This window comes from Amblyraja radiata, chromosome 6, assembly GCF_010909765.2.
Source record: "Amblyraja radiata isolate CabotCenter1 chromosome 6, sAmbRad1.1.pri, whole genome shotgun sequence".
In the NCBI taxonomy this organism is placed as follows: domain Eukaryota; kingdom Metazoa; phylum Chordata; class Chondrichthyes; order Rajiformes; family Rajidae; genus Amblyraja; species Amblyraja radiata.
The window spans coordinates 48,470,488-48,483,968 of NC_045961.1; the positions used below are offsets into that span (position 1 = coordinate 48,470,488).

The 13,481-nt window shown below is 44.2% G+C and overlaps 1 protein-coding gene across 3 annotated transcripts in view; it reads left to right on the forward strand.

The window, feature by feature from the left end:
- The window catches only part of zmym2 (zinc finger MYM-type containing 2), a 138,235-nt gene that overhangs the window by 71,664 nt on the left and 53,090 nt on the right, over positions 1-13,481 (forward strand). For all 3 annotated transcript variants that reach the window (XM_033022726.1, XM_033022727.1, XM_033022728.1), the window contains exons 9-12: positions 4,802-4,914; positions 6,952-7,065; positions 9,293-9,443; positions 11,402-11,574. In XM_033022726.1, coding sequence (XP_032878617.1) covers positions 4,802-4,914; positions 6,952-7,065; positions 9,293-9,443; positions 11,402-11,574 — 551 coding nt within the window. The remainder of the gene's footprint in view (positions 1-4,801; positions 4,915-6,951; positions 7,066-9,292; positions 9,444-11,401; positions 11,575-13,481) is intronic.

The window sequence follows — 13,481 nt, forward strand, 5'->3', positions numbered from 1 at the left end:
GGCCGAAACCCTTCTTCAGACTTCCCCTTTCTCCCCCCACTGCCCCCTCCTCCAATCCCCACCATCAACCCCCTCTCTCCCCCTTCTCCCCTCTCTCCCCCACTCCCGTCACCCCCTCTCCTCCCCCACTCCCCCCCCCCCCTGTGTGTGGGGGGGGGGGTGGTAGTGTGTTTGTGACACCGCAAATTTTTAGCTTTACAAAATCCCACGGGCCCCTCTTGGTCTAATATTATTATTATATTACTAAAACTCATCTTGTTTGGATGTCTGCATGTCTCACCTCTGACGATGCGCACCCCCCCCCCCCCCCGCTCCGCCCCCTCACGCTCCCTCTCCTCCCCCCCTTCCTCTCCCCCTCACCCCCTCCTCTCCCAACCCTTTCCCCCTCTCTCACCACCCACTCGCCCTCTGCATCTCTCCACCTCTCTCCCCCCTCCCGCCTCCCCCTCTCTCAATCCTCCCCTCCCTCCACCCTCCTCCTCCCTCCCCCCTCCTCTCCCCCCCCCCCCCACACCCCCTTCCCGCTCTCCTCCCCCTCCCCATCCCCGCTCTCTCCCTCCCCCCTCCCCACTCTGTCACCATATTCCCCCTATCTCCCCCTCCCCTATCCCCCTCACCCCCTCCACCTTCCACCCCTCCCCTAAACCCCACTCTCCCCCTCTTGCTCCACCTCCTCTCTGCCCCCCCCACCCCTCCCCCCTCCAGCCCCACTCCCCCCCCCGCCACCTCCCTCCCCCTCCCTTTGCCCCTCTCCCCCACCCCTCTCTCCTACTACTCTCTCTACCCCTCTGCCTTCCCTCCACCTTTCCCCTCCCCCTCCATCTCCCTCCCCCTACTCTGCCCCACTCCCCCTTCTCTCCTTCCTCTCTCCCCCCACCTTTCTCTTTGCCCCCTTCCCCCATCTGCCCCCTCTTCATCTCCCCTCATCCCCCCCCTCCCCTCCACCTCCCTTCCCCCTTCTCCCCCCACTGCCCCCTCCTCCAATCCCCACCATCACCCCCCTCTCTCCCCTTCCCCCCTCTCTCCCCCACTCCCGTCACCCCCTCCCCTCCCCCACTCCCCTCCCCCTGTGTGTGTGTGGGGGGGGGGGGAGGTAGTGTGTTTGTGACACCGCAAATTTTTAGCTTTACAAAATCCCACGGGCCCCTCTTGGTCTAGTATTATTATTATATTACTAAAACTCATCTTGTTTGAATGTCTGCATGTGAGTTAGATCCTGAAATTACGCCAAAACGGTACACGATAGCGCTAAAATGTTTGCATCACCTTACTCACAATTGTCTTGTGTGTTTTCAACAAGTATCGTTCAGATTGATGGTATATTTAACGTTATTAACATTTTTAGCTTTACAAAATTCCACTTTGATGCCAATAACTTTGTGCTGTGCCAGTAGCTGGCAGTTACAGCTATGACTTCACAATGGGATCTCATTTGCAACAATGTTAGAGACAATCATAGAACACTTAGTCCTGGCAGAGTGAGGCTGAGCAGGAGGGGGAGGGGGCAGAGTGAGGCTGAACTGGAGGGGGAGGGAGTGCTGGGGGAGGCAGGGGAAGTGGAATTTGATTTTTTTTTTTGAAGTGTTGACAGCAAGTGTTTGCATTTTTTTTAAAGTTTAAAAAGAGGGGGGATGAGGGGCTATGGGCGAGTGGTGGAATATTGCATTGGGGGAACGGGTGAGTGGTGGAATATTGCGTTAGGGGAACGCGTTGCGTTGGGGGACCAGACCTCCCACTGCAATTTTTGCACTGCCTTACTCACAATTGTCCCGTGGCGTGTTTTCAACAAGTTGATGTGATATTTTACAAGTTATTAACATTTTAGCTTTACAAAATCCAGTTTGAGAAAGATTCAGCAGTGGCAGTTAGAGCTATGACATCACAATGGGATCTCATTTACATAACCTGCCCGTGAACAGTCTTCCAGCCCACAATGACATCACAATGGGATCAGCAGCTTCCACCTCAAGGGGGGGTAGAGAGGGAGCGAGATTTCTTTTTAAAATCCGGGGAGGTCTTGGGGAGAGGTTTCATTTAAGAAAAAAATTTGAGACTTTCATTGTGGGGGGGTGGGATAGGAGGGAGGTGAGAGCCACCGCCGCCCCCCCCCCTCCCCCTTCCGGATGATTGATTGGCTCTTTGAAGCGCAGACTGAGGGTAGGGGAAAGGAGAGGGAGGGAGAGGTGAGGGAGGGCATGGGGAAGGGGAGGAGGAGAAATGTTATCGAAACATTGTGTTCAGTGGGGGCGTGAGATAGGGGAGAGGTGAGGAGTGGGGGAGCAAGGACATAGATGTAGAGAAAGGGGATAGGGTGGGAGAGGGGCTATGGAGTGAGGGAGGTAGGGAGTCAGAGGGTAGGGGTAAGGAGAAGGAGGGAGAGGGGAGAGAAGGGGGAGGGTGAAGAGATGGGGGAGGGTGTGTTGGGCGATGAGGGGAAATGAGCCGCGCCTGCGCAGTTGGGGGGCTATGGGTGAGTGGTGGAATATTGCGTTGGAACAGGTTGCGTTGGGGGAACGGGTGAGTGGTGTAATATTACGTTGGGGGAACGGGCCCAACGGGTCCCGCTTGGTCTAGTATATTTTACTAAAACTCATCTTGTTTGTTTGTTTGTATCTATATATATTTGTTCCCGAAACTCCACCAAAATGGTACATGATAGCGCTACATTTTTTGTCCCACCTTGTTCACCATTGGCCTGTGGTGTGCAGTAGAAAGTTTCGTTCAGATTGATGTTATATTTTAAAAGTTATTGACATTTTAAACTTTAATTAACCTGGTAGTCGCGCTCCCACCTGCTGGCCGCGCCTGCGCAGTTGGGGGAGTATTGCCGTGCACGTCACAACGGGGGTCTCCGGTGTCACAACGGGATCCCGGCAGCTGTGCCTGTGCAGTTAGGGCCTTTGCTGTTTTTCAGATCGGCTTTTTTTTTTTGCGTGTACTTGCCTGGCCTCACAACGGGGACCCAATGGCTCCTGGGGTAAGTTTCCTTCTATTTTACAAACGCCTCCACAGGTCCTCTATTCATTTTATTAACTTTAACTTAATTTCTGCCATCAACGACACAACTTTGAACGCGGCATTCACGCCTGGGCAGTGCGGGTCCGTGAGCCGCCCATGCGCAGTTTGGTGGAATATTGTGTTGGGGGAACGGGACCCAACGGGTCCGGGCTTAACTAAAAGTCTCATCTTGTATGTATGTATGTTCTCGAAATACAGCCAAAACGGTACACGATAGCGCAACAATTTTAGGGGTGCCTTACTCACCTTTCGCCTGCGTTGTGCAGTATCAAGTTTTGTTCGATTTTACAAAGTAATTCCCTTTAAAACTTTAATTAACTTTCTACTCTGAACGGGACGAGCTTCAATGCGGCAGTCACTTCTGCGCATTTGGGGGAGGGTTGCCGGGCCCGGCGCCATTTTCAGATCGCCATTTTGATCTACTTGACTGGCGTTGCAACGGGTTACTTGACTGGCGTCACAACGGGGACCAAACAGGTCCACATGTCACCTAGTCTTTAAAATTTGCTCCCCTCACATTTAAGCTATGCCCTCTAGTCTTTGGCATTTCCACCGTGTGAAAAAAGGTTCTGACTGCCTATCCTAACTATGCCTCTCATAACTTCATATTTTTCTATCAGGCCACTTAACTTCCAGGGCTCCAAAGATAATAATCCAAGTCTGCCCAACTTCTCCTTGTTGCTAATCTATCAATATAATATTAAAACTGTGTGTGTGTTTCTCCTTGACTTGTGGGTGCCAGCCTTTGATTCGTTGCTACGCCAACACCAGACCCACAAACGCCCAGTTTTTTTCAATTTCGGTAGAGATTTCACTTTTCATTCCAAGTATCCACTCCTCATTAAATTTTGTCGTGTTTATGTACACATTTTTAATAAAATCCTTCTCCCCCCCCCCCCTCACTCATTTTGTCGCCTCCTGCTGGCCAGCGACCATAACGGCTGCTGGCGCCCGCCTCTCGCCTCAAAGACGCCATTTAAAAACAGCCGCACTGCTGAGTGCTGGAATCTTATGTTCGGGAACGGCTTGAGTTGGAGGACCACGTCTCCCGTGGGGGCTACGGGTAGGGAACGGCTGCGTTGGGGGAGCAGACCCAACGGGTCTGCACTTGGTCTAGTACTCCTTAATTTTGGTAAACCTCTTTTGCACCCTCTCCAAAGGCTTCACATCCTTCTTGTAATGGAACGACCAGAACTCCCCGCAATACTACACGAAATGAATAGAGTGTCCAGATCAATCTTATTTATTGATATTAATTTATATTGATCTGAGTAGAGAAGTACAGCAAAAACTTTGTTTTACATGCTATCCAGGCAGACCTTACCAGACAACAGGTAGAGCAGTGTTACAAATATGTTTGCCATATAGCAAATCCACCATTCCAGGAATCAATCTGGTGAACTTTTGTTACATTCTCTCATTTCTAATTATTAAGGTAGAGAGATCAGAACTGCACACAACATTTCAGATACATCTCACCAGGGCTCTGTGTAATGGGAGCAAGATATCTCTATTTTGGTACTCAGATCTCCTTGCAATAAAAATCTGCCTTCCAAATTGCCTACAGAACTTGCATGTTCATTTTCAGTGATTCATGTACAAGGACACACAGGTTCGTCTGAACACCAACACATTAAACAAATCTTGCCTTTTCACGTGCGTTACTTCATACTTCTGCATATTAAGTAACATTTCTCACTCTTCTATTTATGATTTTATGAATACATTGTGAGAGTATCATGTTATACATTGAAATTTCACAGTAGTTAATTTCTTATTTTAGGTATGGGATCTTGTCCCTTTTGTAAAAGAAGTGCTTTACCTCAATACCAAGCCACAATGCCTGATGGAAAACTGCACAACTTCTGCAGCTCCAGCTGTGTTGCTAAATTTCAGGTTTCTATGATTTGTTCTCTTTATTGATAAATGACACACATTTTATTCTGAATGTCATATTATAGATACAAAAGTCTTCATCCACGCTCTGGTCACATCCCGCATCGATTACTGCAACGCCCTCCTCACTTGCACCTCCAATAAACTTCTTCATCGCCTCCAATGCATTCAGTACTCTGCAGCCCGGATCATCACCCGCACCAGATCATCGGACCACATCACACCCATCCTCACTCAGCTCCACTGGCTCCCTGTGCACCACCGGATTAACTACAAGATTTTACTGCTGACCTTTAAAGCCCTACACCACCTTGCTCCCCATTACCTCTCTGACCTGCTGCTACCAAACACTCCTTCCCGGTCACTTCGTTCCTCCTCAGCTGCAATTTTAACTGTCCCCACATTTAGACTCAGCACCATGGATGCCAGAGCCTTCAGCTGCTCTGCCCCACGTCTCTGGAACACTCTCCCACCTCCCATCCGTCACCTGGACACTATCGATCAATTCAAATCACAACTCAAAACACACCTGTTTTGATTAGCATACCCGACATAACTTTCACCATGTTCACCCTGATTTTAATGACATAAAATGTTTTGTGTATTTTTTGTTTTTTTTGTTTTTAATCAACTTGATTTTAATATTGATAAATGTATTGTGATTTTATGTCCTGTAAGGTGTCCTTGGGTGTCCAGAAAGGCACCAGCAAATAAAATGCATTATTATTATTATTATTATTATACATTCTGACTCATTGGGACCATTTCAAAATCTTTTGAGTTGGTTTTCAATTCTAAAGATTTAAATAAAGTTCAGGACGCTCCTGGCAAATTAAGAGCCAAAAGTGTTTCATTGTCATCTGTACCAACAGCAAAACAATGCAATTCTTACAGCAGCATAACAGTCCTGAAAACACAGTACTCGGGGATAACATAATAAGCAAAAAAAAAAAAATTTAATTAAAAAGCCTAATATTAGTGCAAAAAGCCTGATATTTAAAAAGCAAATTAAATCTCATAGGTACATTGACGTAAGTTTCTTAAGAAAGAATGTATGACATATATGTAGTAAATATGTCTGGGATAGTTAACTAAGCATAAATTACGTGCATAGGTTGGCATTTCAGAAGTGGGATTTCAGGAGTAGGTCATTCGGCCCTTCGAGCCAGCACCGCCATTCAATGTGATCATGGCTGATCATACACAATCAGTACCCCGTTCCTGCCTTCTCCCCCTATCCCCTAACTCTGCTATCTTTAAGAACCCTACCTAGCTCTCTCTTGAAAGTATCCAGAGAACCGGCCTCCAATGCCCTCTGAGGCAGATAATTCCACAGACTCGCGACTGTGAAAAAGTGTTTCCTCATCTCCGTTCTAAATGGCTTACCCCTTATTCTTAAACTGTGGCCCCAGTTCTGGACTCCCCCAACATCGGGAACATGTTTCCTGTCTCCAGTGTGTCCAAACCCTTAATAATCTTATATGTTTGAATAAGATATCCTCTCGTCCTTCTAAATTCCAGTGTATACAAGCCCAGCCGCTTTGGGTGATTTTGTTTAAATGATCCACCAAAGATCTGGGGGGAAAAAGCCTCAGTGCTTTAATCATTTTATTTGGAGACGTTAACAACACTTCACAGGCCTAAAAAGTTTTTTAAAAAGCACTGAGACATGGCATGTTTTTTTTCCAGATCTTTGGTGAATCCTTTAAACAAAGGATCCTCGGTGAAGATACTATATGAAATAAATTCTGACATTTTGTGAATTGTTTCAAAAATGTAGGTCCACCTTCGGACATTGGTCATTTTCCCACATGGTAATTTTATAACTGTAGCTATAGACTTTTTTATTTCTCTTAAAAGTATTTATATTGAGAACCTGTAATAGGTTTGAACATCAACCAGACATTGCAGCCATTTTGATTATGGATCAGCTGCTTAATATTAGGCAAAGTCATGAGCTTTTCAGATTAAAGCATGTGGATATGTTGGGAAGGAATTATAAATATTAGCACAAAATTTATCATGATTATATTTTAGTCCTACAGTGCAGAGACAGCTACAAATGGTCAGGTCGTAACAAGTGATGTCCATCTGAAATGTATCTACTGCAAAAATGGATTCAGTGCTAAGCCAGAACTATTGGAATGGGAGGTAAGATTAATATAAATGTTAATGCAGTTACAAATAACTCAAATGTTGTAAATAGAAGCTGATTATAACTGGCTCAGTCCTTTATAATTTTACAACCTACAAAATATATAAAATAATTTAGTTTTTACGATGTACAAGATATTTCATGTAAGGCTGGGGAGGATGATTTAGGGTGAGAGGCAGTAAAAGCATATTTAGGGAGGAGGATTCAACATATTTCAGAAGTAGTGAGTAGATAATAAGGGAGAGATCTTGGGAACAAGTGGGTTAGTGCCAAAATTGAAATTTAGGTTGACTGCATTAAATTCTCTGAATGAAAATGTCATATGCAATAAATTCAGGAAATCTGACCTTATTCATAGGGTGCATCCATCATGGAGCATTGCCCAACTTCCCACATACATTTTATTTTAAAAAATGCCAATCTTTTTCAAAGTGCAGAAAGCTTGATTGTCTGTGGTAATAGAGAAAACCACCTCTGTGGATAATATAAAAAAAACATTGATAATGCATTGTATATATCAATTTAAAGAAATCAGGTACATTCCACTATATTTACTTTGTTTATCACAGAATCCTATGGTATATCCAGAGAAATAAACCATTTGGCCCATCATGTCCCCGAGAAGCATTCTTGGTTCTTGGTTTCTTGGTCCTCCAAAATATTCCAAATGGAATTTAAACTGGAGGTGGAGCATTCCAATCCCCGCCATTCATAGAAACATAGAAAATAGGTGCAGGAGTAGACCATTCGGCCCTTCAAGCCTGCACCGCATTTCAATATGATCATGGCTGATCATCCAACTCAGTATCCTGTACCTGCTTTCTCTCCATACCCCCTGATCCCTTTAGACACAAGGGCCACATCTAACTCCCTCTTAAATATAGCCAATGAACTGGCCTCAACTACATTCTGTGGCAGAGAATTCCAGAGATTCACCACTCTCTGTGTAAAAAATGTTTTTCTCATCTCAGTCCTAAAAGATTTCCCCTTTATCCTTAAACTGTGACCCCTTGTTCTGGACTTCCCCAACATCGGGAACAATCTTCCTGCATCTAGCCTGTCCAACCCTTTAAGAATTTTGTAAGTTTCTATAAGATCCCCCCTCAATCTTCTAAATTCTAGCGAGTACAAGCCGAGTCTATCCAGTCTTTCTTCATATGAAAGTCCTGACATCCCAGGAATCAGTCTGGTGACCTTCTCTGTACTCCCTCTATGGCAAGAATGTCCTTCCTCAGATTAGGAGACCAAAACTGTACGCAATACTCACGGTGTGGTCTCACCAAGACCCTGTACAACTGCAGTAGAACCTTCCTGCTCCTATACTCAAATCCTGTTGCTATGAATGCTAACATACCATTCGCTTTCTTCACTGCCTGCTGCACCTGCATGCCTACTTTCAATGACTGGTGTACCATGACACCCAGGTCTCGTTGCATCTCCCCTTTTCCTGCATATGCATCGGCCACCATTCAGGTAATAGTCTACTTTCCTGTTTTTGCCACCAAAGTGGATAACCTCACATTTATCCACATTATACTGCATCTGCCATGCATTTGCCCACTCACCCAGCCTATCCAAGTCATCTTGCAGCCTCCTAGCATCCTCCTCACAGCTAACACTGCCCCCCAGCTTCATCCGCAAACTTGGAGATGTTGCATGCAATTCCTTCGTGCAAATCATTAATCATTCCTTCCATATTCTTGAATATTCACTAGTCACGCACTATGTAAAGCAGTTTACCTTGTGTCATTCTTGATTCTCTTTCTCTGTACGCCTACAACCTCTCATCCTGAACCCCCTCCAGCAAAGGGAACAGAATCTAACTCATCATCACGTTGTATACTTTTATCACATCTCCCTTCAGTATTCTCTTCAAAGAACCCAACCTTTCTAAATTTTCCTTGTATTGGTAGTGCATCTCCCAGGAACCGTTCTCATAAACCTCTGTTGGATCCTTTTCAATGCCTTTGCATTTTTTCCTTTAATATGGTTACCAAAATTAAATACAATAGTCCAATTGAGGCTTGGGGCATTGTCCTATAACTGTAAAAATATATACCTAGGAATGTTATTCTTATCTGGCTTAAGAATTCTTGTTTCAGAAGTATTTGAAGAACTTATGTTGCATTTGGATCTGCAGGATTTCAAAAGTGCACTTGGTTAATTTGATTAGTTTGGTCAGTGAAAACAAAGATTCTGTAGTAATTTACTTTTTTTCTTCAGAATAACGTTTTTCAGTTCTGCAGCAAAATGTGCTGTGAGGACTATAAGAAGCTGCATTGTGTAGTGTCATACTGTGAATACTGTCAGGAAGAGAAAACTATATATGAAACTGTGAAGTTCTCAGGAGTAAAGAAAACATTCTGTAGTGAAGGTATGTTTCATTAAATTGCTATGTAGCTGGCGTTAAATTTTTATTATTGAAAATGATTGCTGTAATAAAGAAAAAGGGCATCTAATTGGCGCAAAGAACGTGGTAATGAACAGGTCTGCTTTTTAGTACGCTGGTACCGGCTTACTGCTACCCTTTTGAATGGTTATGGCATTTGTTCTCCAGTCCAAATGCTTAAAAACTCTCAATATTCTGAGAGGGGGAAACGGAAGCTTCCATCACATTAAACAGGTGGTGATGAAGGAGACTGTAGGATTCGGGAGGTCTGTCAGCGCACAGATCAAGTACTGCCGGCCACCAACAATGGCACATGCTCACCATATCAGCTACAGTGCACTCTGGCCCATCCCCTTCTCATAGTGCTGTGATTGATTTATTACAGGATTTACACCAACTTCCCAACATACTGCAATGGGGAGGGTTGGGTTTCGGCTGGGTTCCCAAATTAGCGGAAGGGAGGGCAAGAAATTACGCCTGGTTATCAGTGCTTTCGATAATATGTATAAAGTTAAAATTACTTATTTTAGTGCTAATTCCATTAGTGCTTTCATTCCCGAGAATAATACTGAATGATATTACGTAGGACTCCAAATCTTCTTGCAAATGCGGGATAGTTTACATCCATATGAGAGAGCATCTGGGGACTTGGTTTAATTCTCTCATTGAAAGACAATACCACTGCAATCCTCGTTTAGTACAGCACCGGTGTCAACCTAGGACTTTTGGCTAACTCAAGTCATGGCTAACTGAAATCTCAATTCCATTTTCCCAAAATTTATAAATGCTGAAAATCCAATTAACTCAGCACCCACCGTCTTTTGATCGAAATACAGATTTTCCCAGTGTGAATGCTTTTTTTTTTTTTTTGGAGTTGAAAACGTAATAGGGGGCACAAACAAAAGGGCAATATGGGTAAATAGGATTTTGATTGGAGCACATTGGGAATACGGATTACAGTTTTCATCTCTTAATGAAAAAAAGCTTAATTTTCTTCATGGGCAGAGCAACCATAGTAGATTCCAGGGACGAGGAACGTTTGAGTTGTTAAGCTCTATATTCTCGGGTGCTTAGAAACTAGAGAGTTGATTATTTTTAAAGATACATGGTGTGAAGGGGCTTGACAAGATGATTCGGGTGTTTCTGTGTGAGAGAGTGCAGTACTTTCAGGGGGAGAGAGAGAGAGAGAGAGAGAGAGAGAGAGAGAGAGAGAGAGAGAACTAAATAACGTGACTGACCGTGAATGAGGGGCTTACATGCAAGCCAGCCAGGAAACCCGTTTGACCGTAGCCCTTAATGACCTGACCCGTTTAAATCCGATACCCGTTGAAACTTTCCCATCCACCAATACATCCAATTAGTTCAAATGGTAATTGTGCCCGCATCAGACAGCTTTAAGAAATTATCCGTGAAGATCTTCAGTAATACTTGAAGGTCAAAACACAATTGGTGACACATCGTGTTAATACGACGTTAATATAGACATTTAACAAGCGCTTAACAGTGACTCGCGGAAAGCGGCGATTTTAAATATAGATTTTTTTTCACTGGATTTCAAAATCCGGATTACAAAACATGGGGGGGATTGCCCCCGCCTCTCAAAACATGGGAGGGACGTGTCCCATCTGGGATTTCCACCCATGCTTGGGGGCATAGTTTCAGGAAAGGGGTCTGTCATTGACGATTGACTTGAGGATGAATTTCTTTAAGGTTAATGAATCTTTAGAAATCTCTTCTACAGAGGCTTGTTAATGGGCAAGAAAATGAAGATAAAATTAAAGATGAGATCAATTCAGCCATGATCTCATTTTATTAGCAGAGCAATTTGGCCTTTACTGCTCCTCTTTCTTATGTACCAGGGCTGAAATAAATAATGCATTTTAACTTAAGGGTTTTTTTAAATAATGCATTCTCCAGTTTTTAAAAAACCTGTCTGTTTTCAGGCTGCAAGCTTCTATACAAGCATGATTTCACAAAACGTTTGGGTCTGCGCTGTGTTACCTGCAGTTATTGCTCCCAGATGTGTAAGCGAGTTGCAGCTAAAGAAATTGATGGAAAAGCACGAGATTTCTGTAGTGACGACTGCTGCAAGAGGTTTATAGATTGGTACTTTAAGGTTAGTGTTATTTATCGTATTTCTGTTTTTTTACCTTCCATTATTGCAGACAGTTCAAATCCCAAAATAAATTGCAAATAGTTCCTTTCTTTGAGATCAGATCTATTCCTAGGAAACAAAAAGAGTTGTGCGGCCAAGGGAGGGTATATGAAGGAAAAATTGTAGATGATGACCTTTCGGATGTTTTCATTTTGCTGTAATTATATAAAATAATTGATAACTATTTATTAGATGTTTGGCAAAAAAAATCATAATGGAATGTAAATTAACCTTTGTTATTTGTTAGTGTTCATTCTGTTTTAAATTTTTTCTTATGTGGTAGAATAATTTCAGTAAATTAATGCTTTTAAATGTTCATAATAATTATGAAATCTTACGCACTTCCAAATGTACCATTTTCTTTCTCCCTTTTCTTGTACAGTTGTGTAGCTTGACATAGATGAGCTAATATGAAATTCTATTAAATTGTTTAAAGCATTGCAAGTTGTACATTTTCAGAGAAAGTCATAAAGTGATACAGTATGGAAACAAGCCTTTTGGCCCAACTTGCCCAAACCGGCCAACATGTCCCAGCTACTCTAGTCCCACCTGCCTGCGTTTGGTCCATATCCCTCCAAACTTGTCCTATCCTTGTACCTGTCTAACTGTGTCTTAAATGTTGGGATAGTCCTAGTCTCAGCTACCTTCTCTGGCAGCTTGTTCCATACACCCACTATCCTTTGCATGAAAAAGTTGCAGGTCAGATTCCTATTAAATATTTTCCCCTTCACCTTGAATCTATGTCCTCTGGTGCTCGATTCCCTCACTCTGGGCAAGAGATTTTGTGCATCTACTGATTTATTCCTCTCATGATTTTATACACCTATAAGATCACCCCTCATCCTCCTGAGCTCCAAGGAATAGAGACCCAGCCTACTCAACCTCTCCCTATACCTCAGATCCTCTAGTCCTGGCAACATATTCGTAAAAGGTCGGATTTGGAATGGGAGGGGGAGTTGAACCGGGAGATCAGGTTGGTTATTGCGAACTGAGCGGAGGTGTTGGGCGAAGTGATCACCAATGTAGAGCAACGGATGCAATAGATGAGGTTGGAGGAGGTGCAGGTGAACCTCTGCCGCACCTGGATAGACTGCTTGGGTCCTTGAATGGAGTCAAGGGGGGAGGTAAAGCGGCATGTGTAGCATTTCCTGCAGTTACAAGGGAAAGTGCCAGGAGAGGGTGGTGGTTTGGGTGGGAAGGGACAAATTGACCAGGGAGTTACGGAGGGAGCAGTCTCTGCGGAAAGCCGACAGGGGAGGAGATGGGAAGATGTGACCAGTGGTGGGATCCCGTTGGTAGACAAAGCTGGAGAAAACCAGCAGGTGAGGCAGCATCTATGAAGCGAAGGAATAGACGACGTTTCGGGTCGAGACCCTTCTTCAGACTGATTTCGGGAGGGGAGGGGGGGGGCGCGGAAAAAGAAAGGAAGAGCCGGAGACTGTAGGCTGTGGGAGAGCTGGGAATGGGAGGGGAAGGAGGGAGAAAGCAAGAACTACCTGAAATTGGAGAAGCCAATGTTCATAACGCTGGGGTGTAAACTACCCAAGCGAAATATGAGCTGCTGTTCCTCCAATTTGCGGTGGGCTTCACTCTGGCCATGGAGGAGGCCCAGGACAGAACGGTCGGATTCGGAATGGGAGGGGGAGTTGATGTGCTGAGCCACCAGGAGATCGGGTTGGTTATTGCGAACTGAGTGGAGATGTTGTGCAAAGCGATCGCGAAACCTGCACTTGGTCTCACCGAGGTTGATCATACGCTGAATAATCCAACCAGATTTTTGTTTGGAAGTGGAAAGAAATAATAGAAATTGCATTCATTGCAACATGGAAAAAGAGTTGAGATACTGTATTGTAATTTGGCCTTTGGCT